At 47.3% G+C, this 23,381-nt stretch overlaps 2 protein-coding genes across 2 annotated transcripts in view; both read right to left on the bottom strand.

Annotated features, from left to right (window-relative positions):
• The window catches only part of SEMA4D (semaphorin 4D), a gene marked incomplete at its 5' end in the record, with an annotated part of 36,897 nt that extends 21,264 nt beyond the window's left edge, over positions 1-15,633 (bottom strand). Inside the window, 4 exons of the mRNA XM_049895032.1 lie at positions 3,994-4,092; positions 5,765-5,827; positions 13,053-13,198; positions 15,426-15,633. Coding sequence (XP_049750989.1) covers positions 3,994-4,092; positions 5,765-5,827; positions 13,053-13,198; positions 15,426-15,633 — 516 coding nt within the window. The remainder of the gene's footprint in view (positions 1-3,993; positions 4,093-5,764; positions 5,828-13,052; positions 13,199-15,425) is intronic.
• The window catches only part of LOC126082532 (translation initiation factor IF-2-like), a 116,530-nt gene continuing 108,778 nt past the window's right edge, over positions 15,630-23,381 (bottom strand). Inside the window, exons 4-5 of the mRNA XM_049895031.1 lie at positions 23,286-23,350; positions 15,630-15,739 (exon numbers count right to left, since the gene is read on the bottom strand). Coding sequence (XP_049750988.1) covers positions 15,654-15,739; positions 23,286-23,350 — 151 coding nt within the window. The 3' untranslated portion in view covers positions 15,630-15,653. The remainder of the gene's footprint in view (positions 15,740-23,285; positions 23,351-23,381) is intronic.

Genomic DNA, 23,381 nt, shown 5'->3' with positions numbered 1-23,381 from the left:
TGCAAAGCTGATGTTTTCCTAAAGACGTTCCTAATGAGTCCACGCTTTGTCTTGCCACTTGCCTCTGACTCCAAAAATGTTTTTAAAACTTCCAGCTAATTTAGGGTTTTAGCAAACTCAGCTTTTCACTACCGCATATTTTACATGTGTTAGGAGCTCCCTTGCATTGATAATTACTGGCCATTGGAATGCGAAAGTTGAAAAGAAGAAGGATCAGTAGTTGGAAAATATAGCCTTGGTGATAGAAACAATGCCAGAGATCTAATGATAGAATTCTGCAAGACCAACAACTTCTTCATTGCAAATACCTTCTTTCACCAACATAAACGGCGACTATACACATGGATCTCACCAGATGCAACACACAGGAATCAAATTGACTACATCTGTGGAAAGAGATGATGGAAAAGCTCAATATCATCAGTCAGAACAAGGCCAGGGGCTGACTGTGGAACAGACCATCAATTGCTCATATGCAAGTTCAAGCTGAAACTGGAGAAAATCAGAGCAAGTCCACGAGAGCCAAAATATGACCTTGAGTATATCCCACCTGAATTTAGAGACCATCTGAAAAATGGATTTGATGCAATGAACAATAGTGACCAAAGACCAGACGAGTTGTGGAATGACATCAAGGACATCATACGTGAAGAAAGCAAGAGGTCATTAAAAAGATAGGAAAGAAAGAAAAGACCAAGATGGATGTCAAGGGAGACTCTGAAACCTGCTCACCAACATCGAGCAGCTAAAGCAAAAGGAAGAATTGATGAAGTAAAAGAACCGAACAGATTTCAAAGGGTATCTCGTGAAGTAAAGTATTATAATGACATTGTGCAAAGAGCTGGAGATGGAAAACCAAAAGGGAAGAACACATTCGGCGTTTCTGAAGCTGAAAGAACTGAAGAAAAAATTCAAGCCTCGAGTTGCAATAGTGAAGGATTCTATGGGGAAAATATTAATGATGCAGGAAGCATCAAGAGAAGATGGAAGGAATACACAGAGTCATTATACCAAAAAGAATTAGTCGATATTCAACCATTTCAAGAGGTGGCATATGATCAGGAACTGATGGTACTGAAGGAAGAAGTCCACGCTGCTTTGAAGGCATTGGCAAAAAACAAGGTTCCAGGAGTTGATGGAATATCAATTGAGATGTTTCAACAAACAGATGCAGCGCTGGAGGTGCTCACTCGCCTATGCCAAGAAATATGGAAAACAGCTTCCTGGCCAACTGACTGGAAGAGATCCGTATTTATGCCTATTCCCAAGAAAGGTGATCCAACCGAATGTGGAAATTGTACAACAATATCAATAATATCACATGCAAGCAAAATTATGCTGAAGATCATTCAAAAATGGCTGCAGCAGTGTATCGACAGGGAACTGCCAGAAATTCAGGCCGGTTTCAGAAGAGGATGTGGAACCAAGGATATCATGCTGATGTCAGATGGATCCTGGCTGAAAGCAGAGAATACCAGAAGGGTGTTTACCTGTGTTTTACTGACTATGCGAAGGCATTCGACTGTGTGGATCATAACAAATTATGGATAACATTGAGAAGAATGGGAATTCCAGAACGCTTAATTGTGCTCGTGAGGAACCTTTACATAGATCAAGAGGCAGTTGTTCGGACAGAACAAGGGGATACTGATTGGTTTAGAGTCAGGAAAGGTGTGTGTCAGGGTTGTATTCTTTCACCATACCTATTCAATCTGTATGCTGAGCAAAAAATACAAGAAGCTGGACTATATGAAGAAGAATGAGGCATCAGGATTGGAAGAAGACTCATTAACAACCTGCGTCATGCAAATGACACAACCTTGCTTGCTGAAAGTCAAGACTTGAAGCACTTACTAATGAAGATCAAAGACCACAGCCTTCAGTATGGATTACACCTCAATGTGAAGAAAACAAAAATCCTCACAACTGGACCAATGAGCAACATCATGATAAATGGGGAAAAGATTGAAGTTGTCAGGGATTTCATTTTACTTGGATCCACAATCAACAGCCATGGAAGCAGCTGTCAAGAAATCAACAGAAGCATTGCATTGGGTTAATCTGCTGCAAAGGACCTCTTCAGAGTGTTGAAGAGCAGAGATGTCTACTTGAAGACAAAAGGTGCACCTGACCCAAGCCATGGTATTTTTGATAACATCATATGCATGTGAAAGCTGGACAATGCATAAGGAAGACCGAAGAAGAACTGACACCTCTGAATTGTGGTGCTGGTGAAGAATATTGAGTATACCATGGACTGCCAAAAGAACAAACAAATCTGTCTTAGAAGAAATACAACCAGAATGCTCCTTAGAAGCAAGGATGGTGAGACTGCGTCTTACATATTTTGGACACGTTGTCAGGAGGGATCAGTCCCTGGAGAAGGACATCACGCTTGGAAGAGTACAGGGTCAGCGGAAAAGAGGAAGACCCTCAACGAGGTGGATTGACACAGTGGCTGCAACAATGAGCTCAAGCATAACAATGATTGTGAGGATGGCGCAGCAGCAGGCAGTGTTTTGTTCTGTTGTGCACAGGGTCGCTATGAGTCGGAACCAACTCGGCGGCACCTAACGACAACAATGAGCGTTCCCTAAAACCGGAGGGATGTTAGAAAACATGCCTCATTTTCAATTCTCACATGTACTTAAAGTGCTTCCTCCCTGTCTTTGTGATCGTTATATGAACCTCTCATCAGATTTTCTGAACACAATTTCCCCAGTAAGTCATTACAGTCAAATATCCTCTGGTTTTCAATCAAGTGAAGCGAAAAACAAGGCTGAAAGGACAGTCTGAGGAGGGAGGACTTAAACATACAGGAAGATTTCTAATATATTCAGTATATGGATAAGCTAAGAGCCTGATGTACAGAAGAGACCAAAAGATGCACCCTGCTCCTGACAGCTCAGTGCACTCATGTAGTCTCGGGCGAATGGACACCAATCAGTGTGGCCGGGGTGACCTGCACATCAACACGAATCTCAGCAGCAGACACAGAGTGGTGTTATTCCAGGACCAGAGAAGCAGACACACCAAAGAGTATGACGGTTAGCTGTACTTGTTAGTTTGGCTAGGCTACAGTCCCAAGCGGTTTGACCAAATACTGAGCTGGTTGATATTCCATAGTGTAATTTAATGTAATCACCTTCCATAATGTCATGTAATCAACCCACCAGTTGAAAACGGAGCTTCCTTAGGGTGTGGTCTGCCTCCAGACTATAGATAGATATTTTGTCAGAACTCACTCCCCTCCGCTCTGCACTCTTCCGGTCGCTTGACCTGTGGATCTTAGGATACAAGCCTGCAGAAGTCTCCAGCCTCTCGCCTGAGCTATGGATCTTGGGATGCAAGCCTGCAGAAGTCCCCAGCCTGTTGCCTGACCTACGGAGTTTGGACTTGCCAGCCTCCATAACTGTGTGAGCCAATCCCTTGAAGTAAATTATTATCTACCTGCCCCTCATATATGCACAGCTCTGATTCTGTTTCTCCAGAGAATGCTAAGACAAAAAGCAAGTGCAAGCCCAGGTCCAGAAGTTCTAACTTTTCTTGCAGATCAGGACCTGCAAAATAGCCAGGTGAAGGGGAGGAGGAGGGAAGATGATGGGAGGAGGAGGGAAGATGATGGGAGGATGCCATACGGGTGCTTGTATCTGACAACACGCACTCTCTATAACGTCCGCCTGGTTCAAGTTCTGCATGGCACCAAGGGCTGGGGGCCAGGAGCCCTGCCTGCCCTCAGTCACGGTGACCGACAGGTGAGGACACCATGGCTGGGAGGAGGCTGACAGTCTGACCACTCCGGCACATGGACTCCACATCCTGATGTTGGTGCTACCTAACGGCATTGTGGTGGGGGCCCCCAAGCTGCCCCCATCCCTACAGGGCTGGCCAGTAGTGAATCCTGGTGGAGACAGTCTGTCCCTGCCCCAAGCCACCCTCTGCTTTAACTGCTGACCAGGCTGCACTGTATTAGCAGGGCGTGTTCATCCTTACCAGGTGGTCACAGATGGGCTGGAAGGCGTTGGTCCCACACACATAGAGCATGCCGGCATTGAGTGGTTGCAGCACTCGGATGTAGTTGAGGCATTCTGTCTATAAGGAAGAAAAAATACATGTATTAACAATGGCCTGGCTTCACACACCCTCCACCATCCAGCTCATTAGCACTTCCAAATTGCTGACACATTGCATTTCCAAGCACAGATTGCAAGAGCTCAGCACCTATGTCAGCTTGCGTCACGGTGCACTCTGACAGGCCCCTCTGCACATTAGCCGCCTGTCTTGTCCTGACCTCCGAATGCCCATGGCTTCTATGCTCCAGCTCCACCCTGTCCACGTACACTGGGAGGGTCACTGAAAGCCCAGGTCAGTCCTGGGACAAGCGTACATCTTCGGCTGGCCTGACTAACCTGTCTCTGCAGCAGCCACGGCCTGTTCAGGTGCCAGATGGGATTTCATCTCAGTTACTAATTTATACTCAGCAAAGGCCTGGTGACCAAAACAAATGGGAGCTTTTCCCAACTTCTACTAGGGACACCCACTACAGAAAAAAACTGTTTTTACTCTCACTGAACACATACCCCTTTCACTTTGTTCCCGAACATGCTGAAGTGGACACTTGTCCATTGTTTCCTTCGGTCTCTGCTGTATGGCACCCTGCCTGCCACTGCCCTGAGGCGTGCAGCTGAGGCCAGGTCTAGCTCCCCTCCCACCACACCCTGCAGGATGTGTGACTGTGGGCCTGGGCACCGCCCGCCCACCCGCCTGAGGGGAGCCGAGCATGAATGCGGGGGCCTAGAGCTGTGCTCTGAGGCAGGCAGAAAGGCCCCAAGAGAAGAAGACAGATGGCATTTAAGAACCCACAAACTATTTTAGGCTGAAACTTATTTGGATGACATATGCCACAGTCTGAAATTATCTCCACTCAGAACAAAGTTTTCTTTGTGGTGTGGTTTATTTCCAAACTGGTCAGAAACAAATCGCAACCCCTTCTGCCCTCGCTACTGTGGGTGGGTCCTGGTCCCTGGCACAACCTCTACATGAGGGGGAGACACCTGTCATAGGAAATGCCTATATTTCCTGTATTTCCTAGTCCAAGTGTCCGCACTTTGCTAAAGGAGTTCAGCAAAAAATACTCCCTGGTGGGTTTTGTTTTTAATTGTTTAAAAATTAGCCAATAACTCTGAAATAAGCGTGACTCAGCTGTCTTGAACAACTATCAAGGAAGGCTTGGTTCCCATGATCCAGGGACCTGGACACCTGCACAACAACGTCCTGGACACAGCGGGTCTTGCTGAGCAGCGAGGGGACCCAAAAGCTGGGTGGGGGAGGAATGCTCTTCCAGTACTTCCTGAAAGGCCACCCAGCTGAGGGGCCAAGTATCTCCCAGAGAAGGGGCATGTTCTCGATGGAACTGTGCCCAACCCCCTGCACTGCCCCCAAATATTAAGGCTGCTGGGGTGCGGGGCCCATGAACCCCACATTTAAAAGTGAGTCAGCAGGCACTGGGAATCACTTTCTGTCATCAAAGTTTCAGGCCACTGAGTAAATTCAGTTCCGTTAATTTTTTAAAAACATTTATCAGACTTCTGTTACATGTCTGGCGCTGCCTCTGACAGGCCTGAGTCACAATGACTTGACCAAGCCTGCTAGAATTCTTAAGCAAAACGTCTGGCCCACATTTCAGAAAGAGTGGCGTCCGGAAGATTAAAACAATTGAAAAGTCTTGGCTTTTTTTTTTGCTTCAGCTTGCAACAGGAATTACCTGTTTTGATTTTCCCTTTTCAGCACATTTTGCTTTTTTGTCTTCTGAGACCTTCCAATATATCTGTTAGGATAAAAGAGAGTCCACTCAGTGTGTATTATCCTTCCCAAAGAGCTACAGGTATAAGAAAATACACAGTCCAGAAACCACGTAACACAGTTTGGAGGACAGACATTCCTCCTGAGTCAGTAAAATCTCGAATTGTAAAGTGAGGTTCAGAGAGTTAGATGCTGAGGCCCATGAGTAATCTGGGGGCTCGGCGACATTTCTTTGTTTTTCTTTTTTAAATCTCATTAATTTTGTTGTTGTTGCTGAGAATACACACAGCAGGACATACACCAATTCAACAGCTTCTACATGTACAATTTACTGACATCGATCACATTCTTTGAGTTGTGCAACTGTTCTGACTCTCCTTCTCTGAGTTGTTCTCCCATCGACATAATCTCACGGCCCCCTAAGGTTCCTATCTAATCCTCTGAGTTGCTGCTGCCCATTAGACCCTAACTACATTTACACAGTTCTTAAAAGAGGATAATGCTCAAGGCACATTTTTTTTTTACTAGTTAAGCTAAACTATTGTTTGGTTTTAAGATAACTTAAGCAGATATTTTTGGATTAAGGTTTAAAGATTATTTCAGGGCAATAGTTCCAGGGGTTCATCCAGCCTCCATGGCTCCAGAAAGTCTGGAGTCCATGAGAATCTCAAGTTCTGTTTTGCATTCTCCTCTTTTTGATCAGGATTCTTCTACAGACTCTACGATCAAAAAGTTCAGTAATGGTCGTGTCTTGGTTATCCAGTGCTGCTATAACAGAAATACCAAAAGTGGATAGTTTTAACAAGAGAAGATTATTCTCTCACAGTCCAGTGGGCTAGAAGTCTGAATTTAGGACCCCGACTCCAGGGGAAGGCTTTTTCTCTCTGTCGGCTCTGGAGGAAGGTCCTTGTCATCAGTCTTCCTTGGGTTGGGGAGCATCTCAGCACAGAGGTCCCCCTATCTCTCTGCTCGCTTCTCTCTTTTATATCTTAAAAGAGACTGGCTTAAGACACCACCTAATCTTGCAGACCTCATCAATATAATTGCCGCTAATCCATCTTATTATATCATAGTGATAGGATTTACAACATATAGGAAATGGTAGACAATCACACAATACTGAGACTCATGGCCCAGCTAAGTTGACAGGTATTTTTGTGGGACACAATTCAATCCATGACAGGTAGTCAGACACCATCCAGTTCTTCTGGTCTCATGGCAAAGAAGGAAGTCACTCAGGGATCCAATTAGCCACACATTCCATTTCCTCCTCCTATTCCTGACTCTCCTTCTTCCTCTGCTGCCCCAGGCAAATACAGACCAATTGCTGTGCCTTGGATGGCCATTTGCAAGCTTTTAAAACCTGAGGCACTACACAACAAACTTGGAGGTGGAAGTATTAAACACATTATTAGGCCAATCAACTGAAATGACCCATGAAACCCTGACCGTGAACCTCCAAACCAAGGAACCAAATCCCATGAGGTATTTGTACGTAAGCAGATATTGTTCCATTTAGTAGCCTGTCTTTTCACTTTATGGTAAAGTCTTTTGATGAACAAACGTTTTTAATTTTTTTGATGTCCCATTTAGTCTTTTTGCTGTTTGCGCTTTACTTATTATATTAGAAAATCCATTGTTAAAAGCTAGGCCAGACAGCATTACCCCCTGTACTTTCTTCTAAGAATTTTATGATTTTAGTTTGCATATTTAGGTCCTTGATCCATTTTTTTTTTTTTTTTTTTTAATTTTTATTGTGCTTTAAGTGAAAGTTTACAAATCAGGTCAGTCTCTCATACAGAAATTTACATACACCTTGCTATACACTCCTAATTGTTCTCCCTCTGATGAGACAGCACAGTACTTCCCTCCCCTCTCTCTTTTTGTGTCCATTCGGGCAGCTTCTGGCCACCTCTGCCCTCTTATCTCCCCTCCAGACAGGAAATTCCAACATAGTCTCATGTGTCAACTTGATCCAAGACGCTTGGTCTTCACCAGTCTCATTTTTCAACCCCTATTCTAGTCCAATCCCTGTCTGAAGAGTTGGCTTTGGGAATGGTTCCTGCCCTGGAGTAACAGAAGGTCTGGGTTCCATGGCCTCCGGGGTTCCTCCAGTCCCAGACTGACCATCAAGTCTGGTCTTTTTATGAGAATTTGGGGTCTGCATCCTGGATCCATTTTGAATTTTTTTTTCTCTATGGTGTGAAGCATGGATCATGTTTCACTTTGATGCATGTGGAAATTCAATTTTCCTAAAACTCTTCTTTCCCCATCAAACAGACTTAGAGCCCTTGTAAAAAATCAGTTGACCAAGAATGTGTAGGTTTATTTCTTGACTCTCAATTCTATTCCGTTGGTCAATGCATCCATTGTCATTCCAGTGCCAGGCAGTATAATATAATCAGGAAGTGGAAGTTCTCCTACTGTGTCCTCTTTCAACATTGCTTTAGCTGTTCAGGGCTTCTTGCCATTCCGTATAAAGTTGAGGATTGGTTTTTCCATTTCTGTAAAGACGGCTATTGAGATTTTTACTTGAGGTTACACTGACTCTGTAGATCCATGTGGGTGGTACTGACATCTTAACAATATTAGCTCTTACAATCCATAAATATGGAACTTCTATTTTAGTGTTCTATAATTTTCACTGTAGAAGTCCTTCACGTCCCTGTTAAATTTATTCCTAGGTATTTTATTCTTTTAGATGCTTTTGTAAATGGAATTGTTTCCCTCATCTCCCTTTCATAGTTCCCATTACTGGTGTATACAAAAGCAGCTGATTTTTGTTTGCTTGTTAACTTTTTCAGTTCTCCCCAGCATTTGGTATTTTTGCCTGCACTACTTTTTCCAAAAAACTTTTAGGCAGGTAGAGCCTTCAGTCTTTTCTTACCGTTTTCTCCCTCTCTGTGATAGCTCCTTCTCCCTCCCTGGTTTAATTAGAATTCAAAAGTTCCAGATGTCAGTTTTAAACTTGCAGTATCTCCCATGCACACCAGAGACCATGCTGTGGTCATTCTGTCCACCAGGGGGTACTGCCACTCAGGTGAGATATCATGCATTAATCAATCTGTCCACCAGGGGGTACTGCCACTCAGGTGAGATATCATGCATTAATCAATCTGTCCACCAGGGGGTACTGCCACTCAGGTGAGATATCATGCATTAATCAGTCTGTCCACGGGGCGGTGGGGGGGGGGCGGGGGCGGGGGGCATAATCTCCACTCTCTGGTCATTACTCTCTTCCTGTCTCGTTTCTGCAACCAGGTTTTTCGGTTAGAAAACCCACACCCAGAGAGCCCCTTTGGAGCCGGGTGTTGCCCTTCGTTTTCGCCTGAGGCTTCCTTTCCTGCTCTGTGGGGGCTGCTTATATTTGGGCTGGTATTCAGGGGAAGCACAGGCTAACGTTCCTCTGTTTCAGGAGCAGGAGGGGCTGGCATACCCTAGAAGGAACTCTGAGAAATCTGTCTTGATGGTTTCAGAGCCCCAGTTGCCCTATGGCAGCTGGGATAGCAGTTTCCATTAGGTGACTGGCCTCCTGATTTCACTCTAGGAAATCTTTGTGGGAGTTAGTATCAGTCCAACAGCTGACAGTTACTGGTTGGGGGAGGGGTAGTCAGATGCTGAATAGACATTCAAGGAGGTCTGTTGTGTTGCTATCAGAGCTCACCCCGTAGTATGCTGGCTGTGGCTGTAGCTTCCACTCAAGATGCCTGCTTCCTAGCACACAGCAGCCTCAGTTAGCAGTCCTCAGTGCCAACCAGAAGAGGGAGTAGACAGACCCGAACTGATCCCCAGGGCGATGTGTCCTTTTAGTTTCAGAGGCCTAAGCTATGAGGTGCACAGGGAGGCAGGTAGAGTGTTATCTAGGGGAGCAGACTTCACTGCAGGGGCCGTCCACAGCAGGTTTCAACAGCCTGGCAACCAACAGTTACTAGATGGGGGGTGTCTCGTTCCAGTCAGATCCCCACGGAGGTCTGCCTTGCTGCTGTCAGAGTCTACCCCAGGTATTTTGTTGGCTGTGAGTACAGCTTCAACTCAAGATGCCTGCTTCCCAGCACACAGCTGCCTCAGTCTGCAGTCCTCAGCACCAACCAGTAGGGTAGCAGACAGACCCGAACTGACTCCCCAGGACGTCCGTCCTGTTGGTTTTAGAGGCCTAAACTATGGGGTGCGCAGGGAGGCAGGTAGAGTGTTAGGTACGGAAACAGACTCCACTACAGGGGACTTCTGTAGTAGTTCACAGTAGGTTTGCAGTCAACAGTGTCCAGCTGGGGGAGGTGCTGGCACATTCCAAATGGACTCCCAGGGAGGTCTGCTTTGCTGATTTTAGAGTAGAAGTTTGGGGTCCTGTCTCTTTGTACAGGCAGGTGGTGTGGTGGTTAGCAGGTTCTTTTGCTGGGGCTGCTTCCCTAGTTCACAGCAGCTGGCAGTTCACATAGCTGGTGGGAGAGGCACGGATGGTAGGAGAAGTGATTTTCCTACCACAGGAATTCATCGTTGATTTGCTGATTTTTGCCTGTTCGCAGTTTTCCCACTGCTTTCCTCTGCTCCTCAATTCAGAGTCCCTCAAAGCCGAGCACCATTTCCTTCTTGTATTCTTGTTATATTTGTGGGAGACAGTTGGAACAATGGTTTGTTTATGCTGCCATCTTCCCAGGATCCCACTCAGTGAATTTCAAATTATGATCCTTATCCTGAGACCAGCGGTCCTCAAATTTCCATTATTCACATTAAAACAACAGCAAAAACTAAACTAATAAAAGTGGGAAAAACAATTTGTCAAAAAGCTAAACTTTAAGTATTTTCAAACATCAAAGTGTTTTTTTTTTTAATCCATTCAAAAGTGATTCTAGGGTCCAATCAAAAAAAAAAAGCTTTGATGTTTACGTTGACTATCAGTGGAACAGTACAATTAAGATTCTTTAAATCCCTGTGAAAAGTGATGGAGCAACACATTCTACCAGGTCAAGCACCATTTATAAGTAGGTTCAGTGCTGCTTCAATTCAAGCTGAGAATTTAACTCAAGAATAACCAATACCCTGCCAGTTACTTTAAGTTTTTTAAAAGTGGACCAAACGATCTCAATGTGAGCACAATGCATTGTATTCGTTCACAGTAAGCCAGGGTAGAGATGTGATGAGAAAATGACAAGCAGGTGGGTGCCCGGGCCACTCACCTCCACAGCCCCTGGCCAGAAGAAAGCAACAGAAGAGGAAGTGAGGCAATAGAGCCCCCAACACAGGAGGCTTCCATGCTCCTGCTCGCCTCCCCCAGATTGTCTTACCTTCCTGTAAGACATTCTACAATTGATAGAAACATGCATGTGTGTGTATGTTGCTATTGTGTGCCATGAAGTCAATTCTGACTCACAGAGACCTTACAGGACACAGCAGAATTGCTCCATAGGGTTTCCTAGGCTGAAATATTTATGGGAGTAGATCACCAGGTGTTTTCTCCCATAGAGCCACTGGTGGATTCGAACCACCAACCTTTCATTTAGCAGTCAAATGCTTTAACTATTGTACCACCAGGGCACCTGTGTCCTTGTGTGTGGGTGTATACATACCCATACACACACATATATAAAACCAGTTGCCATAGAGTTGACTTTGACTCGTGGTGACCTCGTGTGTGTCGGAAGAGAAATATGCTCCACAGGGTTTTTTCAATGGCTAATTTTTTTGAAGTAGATCACCAGCCTTTCTTTCAAAGAGCCTCTGGGTAGATACATAAATTTTTTTTTTTTTACCTAAAGAATCAAAGCCAGCTGTCAGGCACTCAGAGGCTGGGAAGCACAAAAAGCTTCTTAGAGGGACTGCAGTGTGGGGATGAGCCCTCACCTAATGTGTCACTATAAACTAACTTGGCTGGCTTCCTGCAAAATGCCAGAAGGGCGGACACATCAGTGACTCTGAGTTTATCTGTATAGCAATGCCAGTCCTAACAGGACACACATCAAAGCAGAAACAAGTCTCATGTAACATCAGCAACTTCTTTAGAAATTAAAACGCAAATCATTTTACACTGTTCATCGACATGAATTCATAAAGGCATAGGAACTATGAGGTGTGGAACCCGTGCAGTAAACAATTTGGTCTTTCGTCCTGGTTCCTCAGAGTGGGACCGACCTGAGGCCAACGAGCGGGAACTGTCCAGACCAAGAGAGACCACCTGGGGGTCCAATGCTGACCAAACTCCAGGAGGCATGATGTAACCTATCAGGCCACATGGTGAGGCCAATAAAGGCCTTGGAAGATGGATGGGGGTTCGGTGGAGCTTCCTGGGTGGTGAGAGTGAGCATCTGCTCTTGGTAGGGTAAGTCCATCCACTGGGGACATGGCCGCTGTGCTCTGAGGCTCCTCCTGTGAGCCTCACCCTGTGTGTTTGTATCCCTTTTTCTGCTAGATTAATCATGGCCCTTTCCCTGGAGCTTGTGAGCGATTCCAGCATATCATGGACATCTGGAGGGCAGTTAAACTATTCAGCATGATACTATAATGGTGGACACCATTACATTATGCATTTGTCAAGATCCATAGGACTGTACAACACAAAGTATGAATGCTAATGTGATCCATGGACTTTAGTTAACAATAATGTATCATCATTGGTTCACCAGTTGTAACAAGGGTACCACAGGACATTTGTAAGATGGTAATAACAAGGAAACTGTGTAGGGGGCAGAGGGTATATGGGAACTCTGTACTTTCTGAGCAATTTTTCTGTAAACCTAAAACTGCCCTATCAAAATAAAGTCTACTAAAAAACAAGAAAATAAATTTAGATGACCGACAGATTGATGGATAGATGACTGATGAATAGATGATACACAGACAGATGACAGACAAATAGATTGATAGAGAGATGACAGAGAGATGACTTGGTTAATAGACGATGTTTAGAAAGATAGCTCAACAGACAGATAAGGTGGCCTCTGGTCTGCAGACAGCCAGAGGCTCGCTGTCCCGGACACAGGCGTAGCAGAGGGCTACTGGATCAGAGGCCTTTCGTGTGCCCGGGGGTCAGGAAAGGCTGCAGAGGACACTCCCGACAGCCCAGTTTGCAGACGGTAGCACGTCTGTGAGGTAGGTCACAAAGCCAAGAGAGCAGGACTACACAGAAAGAGTGTGATGCCTGAGAGAAACAGGTCTGCTCAGAGGCTGTGCCCACGTGGGGAGCAGAGCCCAGTGGTCACAGTCCCACTGGAAAGGTGTGCGGGCACCTGGCGAGGGGCTGCACCCCACGCACCTACCTCGTGCTGCTTCTCGGCGATATTGAGGGCGTTCAGGGCAAAGACAGCCTCCCGGGCGCCCACATACAGGGTGTCTTTGTACTCACTCAGCAGCAAGGTTGAGTAGTTGAAGACTCCTGGCTCATGAAAACGCACCAGTCCTACCTCTATGGGAAGAAGTGGAAACAAATTGAACACTTGTAAGCTAAACGGCCAACCCTTGACAAGCTGGTTGTCTTTAAGCACGTCTTACTGCACTGCCATAGTCCCTGGGTGGTGCAAATGGTTAATGAGCTTGGCTGCTAACTGAAATGGTGGTGGTTTGAGTCCACCCAGAAGCGCCTTGGAAGCAAAGCCTGGTGATCTACTTCCAACTGTAAGCACAGTTCTATCCTGACACCCTGAGTCGAGCTGACTCGACAGCAGCGGGTTTTCAGTGCACAGCCAGGTTTGCTGGGGCTGTTCGATGTATTCCCTGCCAGTACAACGATGGTCTCTGGCCAACGCCCGGCTCAACCAGCTCTACAGCAGACGCACCAATGAAGCCACCAGACATGGCTGGCTCCTGACAGCTGGTTATGCTCACCCATGGCAATGCACTTGCCTTCCCCCCCGCTCCCCAAGTCCAAACTGCACTAACCAGACCCATCAACAAGGGGCACAGGTAAGGGTCTCCATCTGCAGCGTCCCACTACCTTCCCAGCAAATTCTGGTCTGTGAGTTTTTTAAATCACGCATAGGTTAGGTGGATGGAGAATGGAACTATTTAGAATTTTCCTGTTCAGGGAAAAAAAAAGTTCAAAAAAATCAGCTGCAGAAGACTCTATCACTCCATCCAAGCATTGTTCAGTGACAACTCCAACAAACTCACAAACTAGGGAAACAAGGGGCATTTCTTTTCACTCATTAGATAACTGCACCAATAATACTTAGAAACACTGGGAATTTAACTATTAGCTATTTAGGAATAACATAAGTTTGTCAGTACTATTTTTTAAGGAACTGTTTCTTTTTAAAGAATTTTTTAACCCTTCTGGCATCAATTTGAGTGAATTTAAACTGGCTTTCCATAGATCATTAAACGTTCAATCTACTTGAGGGTCAGGGATTAGTGCTTTCTTCTAATTTCCCAATGTTGAAGAGAGTGATACACACGGGATCAAATTCTTCTCTTGGCACATCTGCAACTCCTAAGTGTCGTCCTTTAATTCCACACAGGAGACCTCTCCGGCCTGCATTCAACACCCTCTGCTCAAAAACAGGTATTTTATGCTCTCAATACACTGAACCAGAAAGACAGGGGCTCCAAAGGCACATCTCCCAAAAGAGGAGATAAGCAAAACAGAAATTAATAAACAGCAAACAACGATAAGTGGCACGAAGCTCGGCTCCACACACAATTTAACGGTCCTCAGAACACATCGGTGGTTCGTTCACGCGCACGGTGGCGAACGCTGAGCAAGTCTGGTCCTCAGCAGCCTGCACCAGGCAACGTCCATTCCCAGAGAGAGACGCCTCCTTCCAGCAACGAGCTACCAGCTGCCGTGAAGTTTCTCTGACTCCCGGCAAGCCCACGCATGTCGAGGAGCTGTGCTCCACGGGGTCTTCAACGGCCCGTGAAGTTTCTCTAACTCCCGGCAAGCCCACTCGTGTCAAGGAGCTGTGCTCCACGGGGTCTTCAATGGCCCGTGAAGTTTCTCTAACTCCCGGCAAGCCCGCGTGTGTGGAGGAGCTGTGCTCCACGGGGTCTTCAAGGGCCGTGAAGTTTCTCTGACTCTCGGCAAGCCCACGTGTCGAGGAGCTGTGCTCCACGGGGTCTTCAACGGCTGCTCCTTGAAAGTACGTCACCAGGGCCTTCTCCCGAGGCACCTCTGGGTGAACTGGAACCTCCAACCATTCTGTTAACAGTGTGCACCACCCAGCGACTCCTCCTTTTAGGAGTTCCCTCTAAAGCGGACACCGAATCTGGGGGTTTGAGAATGTCTTGGCAAATGTTTCTAGTAACCAAAGGCATCTCTTTAGATGCGTACGTCTCACAAAACTCTAGAAGCATAACAAAAAACCAGCTGCCTTTGAGTCAATTCCAACTCGTGGTAACCCCACGTGTGTTGGAGCAGAACTGTGCTCCACAGGGTTTTCATGGCTATGACCTTTTGGAAGTAGATTGCCAGGCCTTTCTTCTGAGGCACTTCTGGTGGGCTCAAAGCTCCAACATTGTGGTTAGCAGCCAAGCGCCTAACCATTTGTGCCACCCAGGGACTCCTTCTAGGAGCATAACCTCAAACAGCATCATCAGCAACAACATACAGCCATACATTTAGCATCGTGGGTGGTGGGACAACTGTTCCCCCCATGCTACAAGAGTCACTGGCACTCCTGCAGGTTTGCTCTCACCTCTGTACTCCCAGGTGATCCGAGGGACAGGTGCAAATGCCACGGCCGTCCCAAACACCACAGCCAGGGCCATGAGCAGCCCCCTGGCAGGAGCGTACATCCTCACACGGTAGGGGCGGCCTGCAGGGGTGGGAGGCTGTTCAGTGCCCTGGGGCCGTAACCAGCAGCTCAGTACGGAGCCAGTGCACAGCTGGACTCCCGAGGACCCTCATTTCCCAGCCCACCAGGCTAGAGGCGGCCACTCTCGCCAGCGCAGTTCTCAACGGCCGTGTGGTCTGTCAGCGGCATGCTCCATGCGGTCTCTGGAGAAAAGGCTGAAAGACAGTGAAGAGAGAGGGGTAAATGAAGGGGATGCAGTGCTACAGCTGCCCTGCATCTGAGCAAGACTCCTGGGCTCCTCTCTCACCACATCCTCCCCACAGAGCCACCCGCTGAGGAGCGTGGCAGGTGGGCGGGGTCCAGGAGGGCCGCAGTGACCCTTGGGAGAGCCAGTGTGGGGAGAACCCCACACAGGCACCCGCTCTCAGAAGCACAGAGGAGCCCCAGGCAGGCCCAGGGCAAGAGGAACGAAAGAGACGGGGCTTAGTGGTGAGCCACAGGGACACCTGCCGAGAGCCATCGCCTGCCTGACAGCCGCCTCCTGCCTGGTGGCCACTCCTGTCCAGCAGGGAGTTAGAGGAAACACGGGCAACAGAGCCAGGGATTCAGTTTCCCCTCGGAGACTTTTGCTTTCTGATTCCTTTAATGCTTAGCAAGGAAAACGGCTGGAGAGAAACACAGAGGACTGCAGAGGTTAAAACGCCTGTGTGCACAGAAGTGCCTGTACACACGTATGCATATCACACACACGCCTGCACACACACCTGCACACGATGAGAAGGAAAGAACTCAAAATGTGAACAAGCACGGAAAGAAAACGGGTGACACCCCTGTGACTCAGCCCCTGCTGGAGAGAGAACCACCACAGTTCTGGGTACCTGCTGGCCACCTGCTCTCTGACACGGTGACCCTGACAGGCCACCCCCCAACAGGGCAAGCCTGTGTGACCAGCTCTCCCCACCGACGGGATGACGGGTGTAGATAGCTGCCAACCTCAGCCGATGACCCACAGCCTGGGAGCCTGAGGGCAGCCAGCACTGACGACACGTGATTCAGAAACACACATTACCTGACAAAGTCAGGCTGTAAACTGGGCACGAGGGGCTCAGCTAGGAGCGTTAGCCAGGGCGCCCCTGCTGCAGGTCTCCCCAGGATTCCCAGGACAAGGTGGCAAGATCCTGTGCTCCCTCTTGCTGCCCTGCCCTGAGAGGCTTGCCACCATGTCCTCGCCCACTGGGTGTGCAGTAGCCGGCTGGCGCAGCGGGAGAGCAGGACCACTGCCTGACACCACGCTGCTCAGCCTCACCCCAAGAGCTGTGCACGCCATGGAAACACTGCCAAGCCTACCAAACCCAGCTGTACCCAATGTCCATACCAGGAACTATCCCCTCACCTTCATTTCCCCACCCCACCGTCACTAAGGGCAGCCTGCTGCCTCCCTCCCCCACCCCCCCGCCAACAGTCCTCTAACAGCCCAGCCTTTCAAGGGGTCCATGTGACCTACAAAGCCCCCACAACTGGTACCTACTGCTGCCTCTCCCAATGTTGTTGTTGTTAGGTGCTGTCGAGATGGTTCTGACTCACAGCGACCCTGTGTACAACAGAACGAAACAGTGCCCAGTCCTGTGCCATCCTCATGATTGTTGCTATGCTTGAACTCATTGTTGCTGCCACCGTGTCAACCCATCTCGTTGAGGGTCTCTCTCTTTTTTGCTAACCTTCTACTTTACCAAGCATGATGTCCTTCTCCAGGGACTGGTCCCTCCTGATAACCGCCCAAAGTATGTGAGACATAGTCTTGCCATCCTTGCTTCTAAGAAGCACTATAGCTGTACTTCTTCCAAGACAGATTTGTTTGTTCTTCTGGCAATATATGGCATATTCGATATTCTTCACCAACACCACAATTCAAAGGCCTCAATTCTTTGGTCTTCCTTATTCACTATCCAGCTTTCACATGCATATGAAGCTACTGAAAACACCATGGCTTGGGTCAGGCACATCTTAGTCTTCAAGGTGACATCTTTGCTTTCCAACACTTTAAAGATGTCTTTTGCAGCAGATTCGCCCAATGCAATATGTCCTTTGACTTCTTGACCACTGCTTCCAAGGGCATTCATTGCGGATCCAAGCAAAGTGAGATCCTTGACAACGTCAATCTTTTCCCCCTTTATCACGATGTTCCTTATTGGTCCAGTTGTGAGGGTTTCTGTTTTCTTTATGTTGAGGTGTAATCCATACTGAAGGCTGTGGTCTTTGATCTTCATCAGTAAGTGCTTCAAGCCCTCTTCACTTCCAGCAAGCAAGGCTGTGTAATCTGCGTAAGGCCAGTTGTTACTGAGTCTTCCTCCAATCCTGATGCCCCATTTTTCTTCATATAGTCCAGCTTCTTGGAATATTTGCTCAGCATACAGACTGAATAGGTATAGTGAAAGGATACAACCTGATGCACCCCTTTCTTGACTTTAAACCACGCAGTATCCCCTTGTTCTGTTGGAACAACAGCCTCCTGATGTACGTACAGGTTCTGCATGAGCACGATTAAGTGTTCTGGAACTCTCATTCTTCGCAATGTTACCCATAATTTCTTAATGATCCTACCGTCCAATGCCTTTGCATAGTCAATACAGATAAACATCTTCCTGGCATTCTCTGCTTTCAGAGAAGATCCACCTGACATCAGCAATGATATTCCTCATTCTATGTCCTCTTCTGAATCCCGCTTGAGTTTCTGGAAGTTCCCTGTCAATGTACTGCTTCAACCGCTTTTGAATTATCTTCAGCATAATTTTACTTGCATGTGACATCAATGATATTGATAATTTTCATATTCAAATGAGTCACCTTTCTTTGGAATGGGAACATATATGGATCTCCTTCACTGGATTGGCATAGATGAGTGGGTTGTCTGCTTTGTGAATGAGGCAGGATTAGTGTAGGGTGTGTCTTGAGTCAATCTCTTACAAAATATAAAAAGAGCAGATTACACAGGCAGAGATGGGGGGCGATAGATGCCACACCACATGAAGATTACCAAGGAACAAGGACCTTTCTCCAGCACCAACAGAGACGGAAAGCCTTCCCCTAGAGCAGACTCCCAGTGAAGAAATTACTGAATGGGCAACTAAACTGCTGTGTAAACCTTCACCAAAAACACAATATTATTTCAGCAAAAAAAAAAAATTAAAGGCAGCAGGGCCTACACCCATGTTGTTGTCTGTCTGGCATTTCCGGGAAGAAAGGCGTCTTGCTGGGAGTTGAGCCTTATGGATGTGCACTTTGCCTAACAGTGTGAAATGTTTATCCTTCTAGTTTAGACAGACTTGCAGAGAGGCCATTAGAGAGAAAGGGCTACAGGATGTCATCCCCGTCACTCATGTGCAGCTGTGCTGGTGCATGGCAAGTGTGCCGCTCACTTCAAATGTCAGGAAGATGGAGCTCAGGGGGCCTAACCTCAGACATGCATGGGCTTGAACAGGTCACCTGCAGTGTTTTTCAAGCTGCAGCTCTCCAGCCATCAGTGGTCTCAGAAGCAGCTCAGGAGGTGATGACATAGAAAATCTGAGTGTAACAGCAACCAGCAAGGTAAGGGTTACTCTGTGAAACTATTTCCAAATAAACAAATATGTGTGTGCGCATGTGCACTGTGCAGATGTGTACATGCGAACGTGTGTGCACGTGTATACCGGTGTACACGTATATACATCCATGTGTGTACATGCACGTGTATACAGGTATGCTCGTGCATGTGTGTTTGTGCATGTACACCGTGTTGCAGCATGAATTCGGATCTACTGCTGTGACTTACAGGCCTGAGAAGTCACAGGGCTGGAGCCCTCTGTCAACAGCAGGCCCCCCTGGACTCCCGAGTGCCGTCTGAGGGCCATCACTGCAACCCTGTACCTCGCCCTCCCTCACTATGCTATCTCTCTGGCAGCAGGGGCTCATCACAGAGGGGACACTGGTCACTAGCCACAGCACAGGGAAACCGTGGCATCTGCAGACCAGTGTGACTCAAAAGACAGAGCCCACGAAGCCGTCGTCAGCTCCCGCAGCCTTGCTGCCAATGGCCTGCCTAACCGTGGCTGTCTCCTGGGTCAGCTCTGACAGGGGGCAGGTGGTGCTCCTCTCTCGCTCCAGGCCTTGCTGCCAGGACAGCTGAGGACATATTTGCTCCTGAGCTGGACATGGGCACTGGGTATGTGGGAGCAGAAATGCATGACGGCCCTTCCCAACCACACCCTGCTGGATGCTGTGCCTGGCCCAGATGCCCTGGGTGCCCCCACTCCCAGGATTTCTGTTCCCCTCCCCTGGGGCCTCCATCTCTGCTCACACCCCCTGGCCTCCTGTTCCCTTCACATCCCCTGGATTCCCGTTACCCCCACCCCTTGGGCTCCTATCCCCCTCTTCATCTTCAGACTCCTGTTCCCTCCCCCATACCCCTCACATCATACACCAGGGCCCCTGACTCTCCCACACCCCTGGGGCCTCTGTCCACCCCCCACCCCTGCTGCCATCTGTCCCCTCCCCCGGGATCCCTCTGCCTCATCTCTTGCCCCCCATCTCCCCCAGGCCTCAGGCTCCCATCCAGTAAGCTCAAGCTGTGATGCTGACATCTCCCCTGCAAACCAAGGGTGTAAGTGCCCTTATCCCATCAGGAATCAGGGACAGGTTTCTGGAACTCTCTGTGCTAGAAGTATGACAGACAGTTTATTGTTTCAACTCTAATTCTCTCAGAACTTAAACCAATCCCCAGAGACCAGTGCACTCTCGCTCCATGGGGCAGTTCTGTAACGTGGAATTGGGTCAGGCTGGACGAAGACAGATGGAGGTGGGGACAGGTGGGCTACGGCTCCAGGTAGACCTGCTTCACCTCCAGCTGCCTCAGCAGGGTGGGCCAGCATCATGGTGTCCCAACACGCTTTGACATGTACTTTGGCACCTTTGTTCACACACCCAAAAGCAGACCACTCACCCATGCACTCAACAGGACACCCAGGGAAAGGGGCAGCTACACGCCTGGCCTGCTGGAGCTGAAGCTTTAGTGGAGACACAAACCAATCAATCAATCAATCAAATGAGCAATAACCAGTCGGGGCAAGTGTTATGCTGGCCATGGCAGGGCGGGGCGGGGGGGGGCGGCGCTGCTGCAGAGGTGGGGAGCGGGAAGACCCTCCAGACCCAGAGAGGCACGAGGGGTCTCGTCACCTCACCTGATGTCAATTCACCCTTTGGACTGGGATCTAAGCAGTACTGTTCCTCCTGGGGTGCACACAGCAGGTGCGCATGGCAGGTGTGCACACACGTTTACACAGATCCCACCTTCCTAAGACAAGTCCTCATCCAGAGAGCTCCTCATCCGGACAGCTCAGAAGTTGGAAAACTAACCACCCTCCAAGCCCTGACCTTCTCCTGTTGCTACCTGCAGGGTGGCCATCAGAATCCCCAGGCCAGACAGGTGGCCCAGGAGACAGTGCGGTCTTAAGGGAAATGGCTGGCCAACCCTGTCGGGGGGACCGTTAACCCTGTAGCCCCTGAAGGAGAAAAATGGCTCTGTGCCATTTAATCGTGACTCCATTCTGGGGCAGCTGGCGCCACAGGAGGAAGGCCAGATACATGGCAGCCAAGGAAAGGTGTTTCTAGGTGTCAATGTACATCGCTTACACTGGGAGATCACTTAAAATGCCATTAAATCTGGTGCTTCAATCCTGAACAGTTCCCTTGTGGAGAGGGTAAATTATATAAAAGACAGTATGTTAAAAATTTTTGTTTTAATGGGAATTTGTTTGCATTCTTATTGTTTCCCCTACCTTAACAAACTTTCCCACTTTCAAAAATAACCCCAAGGTGCTCACTGCCACTGACAAAGAAAAGTAAATTAAAACAATCCCCATTTCTTGTCTATCAGGCTGATAGAAATTTAAAAGATTGCTACGTGCAGGGCTAGTCAAGGCACGGAATAGTCTCTTTGAGGGACAAGTCTAAACTATCCAGATTTAATTGCAACAGCTATTTCTTAGCAATTCATGGGACAGCGACCCTACAGACAAATCCAGTGTGCAGAGCCACACGCACAAGCAGCTACAGGGAGTGTTCCTCGCTGACGGGCTGAGCAAACACGCAAGGAAGACGCAAGAGCAGACACAAAGACTGAAGTAAATCTGGGCGCGTCTACCACAACCTGCGTTCTGGAAAGAGATGCTGCATCAGTCGATCTAAACACACACTTATGCACACGCACGCACACACACACAGTGGTTACCTCTGGGAGGTAACGAAAAACAGTCGGGAAACTCACTTTTTATGTTTAAGTTTTTTTAAATAATGTATTACGTGTTTGTACTGCTTTTGTAAAAAATGTCTAATGTATTTTTTTTTTTAAGTCCAATGTACGTTATACTCAAGTCAGTGAACAGACAGTTAAAACCCAGCATATGTTAGTGTCTGGAGCCACATGTAATGGAATTTTCCATACACTAGCCTCTTGCTGGGGTTCAGTGTCTATTTCTTCCCATTTATTACCTTTTCTGTATTTAGATTTAAAAAAAAAGAGAAATAGTAACTTTTCCATGTGTTTTATAATAGCAAGGTAAAAAGAACAGTAGAAGTTGACTGTCTTAAGTTTTCACATGGGAATTCTCTAACTACTTAATACAGTACTGAGTAGAATAAATTGTCCTTGCTTTTAATTTCTTTATTTCCAAAGATTCCAAAATGTTTCTTTAAAACAAAGGGATCTATAAACAAAATTCAAAGACAAATGACCAGAAAAACATACTTTTAACACAAGTGAAAAGGTTGAAAAACTCTCTTGATAAATACAGCTCTCTAACAAAGCAATCTAATAAATGAATAAAGCACTCTGATGAAGAAAAACCAACACGGCCCCCACCCCAACAGACTATGTCATTTACTAAAAAATAAACATATATATAGACAGCCAAGAAACACAGAAAGCGTTACGTCTCATTCAGGTACAACTGCTGCCTAAAGGATGCCCTCCCCGACCGGCTGAGTAAGCCCTAGTGATGACACCAAATGTGGAAATGACATCTTGGCAGCTGTACTTCCTAAGAGGTAACAGAACCAATAATCTTGCTGCACCCATTTGTATTACATAGGTAAGAACACCAAGAGGATGAAGGGACAGGTGGGTGTTTTCCTTTTGTTTTTACAAATTAAACTGGAATTTCTCTTTCCTCTAAAACTTAAAATGCATGGCATGGAATGGACCAAAGTGAAAGATCAATCACAAAACTCCCCAAATCCTGAGCAGGGTGATGTTGAGAACCCTCTTTTTCAATCACACCTTATGATGTTGAGAACCCTCTTTTTCAATCACACATTATGATGTTGAGAACCCTCTTTTTCAATCACACCTTACATAACTACCTTCTTCCCACCCCCCAAAAAAGGAAAACTGGTCAAGCCAGGAGCCACTTAGCAACAGTGCCTCAGTAAGCCCAAAAATACTGGGCTGGAGAAAGAAGCAAAGAGGGAACAGAAACAAGAAGAATGGGGTGAGGGAAAAGCAACAGGAGAAGGAAAGAAACAAGGAAGACAGTCCTCTGCAGTAGGAGCAACCGAGGGGAGGTCTCGGCAGCCAGGTCTCCATGGCCAAGGTGACACCGCAGCACGTCAAATGCGCCCAAAGAGCGTGCAGGGAGGAGGGCCACCCTTCTGCTGGACCCAGCAGAGGCTTTTGGACGGTATGAATTTTGCTAAATTGGTAATATATATTATTAAAAAAAAAGATTTTACCTGTACTTTGTGCCTCTTGAAACTTTTCAATTGTTTCTAGAAATGAGTCTTGAGAACTCTTTGCCCTGGAAATAATTAGAAATACAAACTTTAAAC

This window comes from Elephas maximus, chromosome 9, assembly GCF_024166365.1.
Source record: "Elephas maximus indicus isolate mEleMax1 chromosome 9, mEleMax1 primary haplotype, whole genome shotgun sequence".
Lineage (NCBI taxonomy): Eukaryota > Metazoa > Chordata > Mammalia > Proboscidea > Elephantidae > Elephas > Elephas maximus.
Note: the sequence above shows the minus strand (reverse complement) of the source record. Positions and strands in the feature narration are given on the sequence as shown.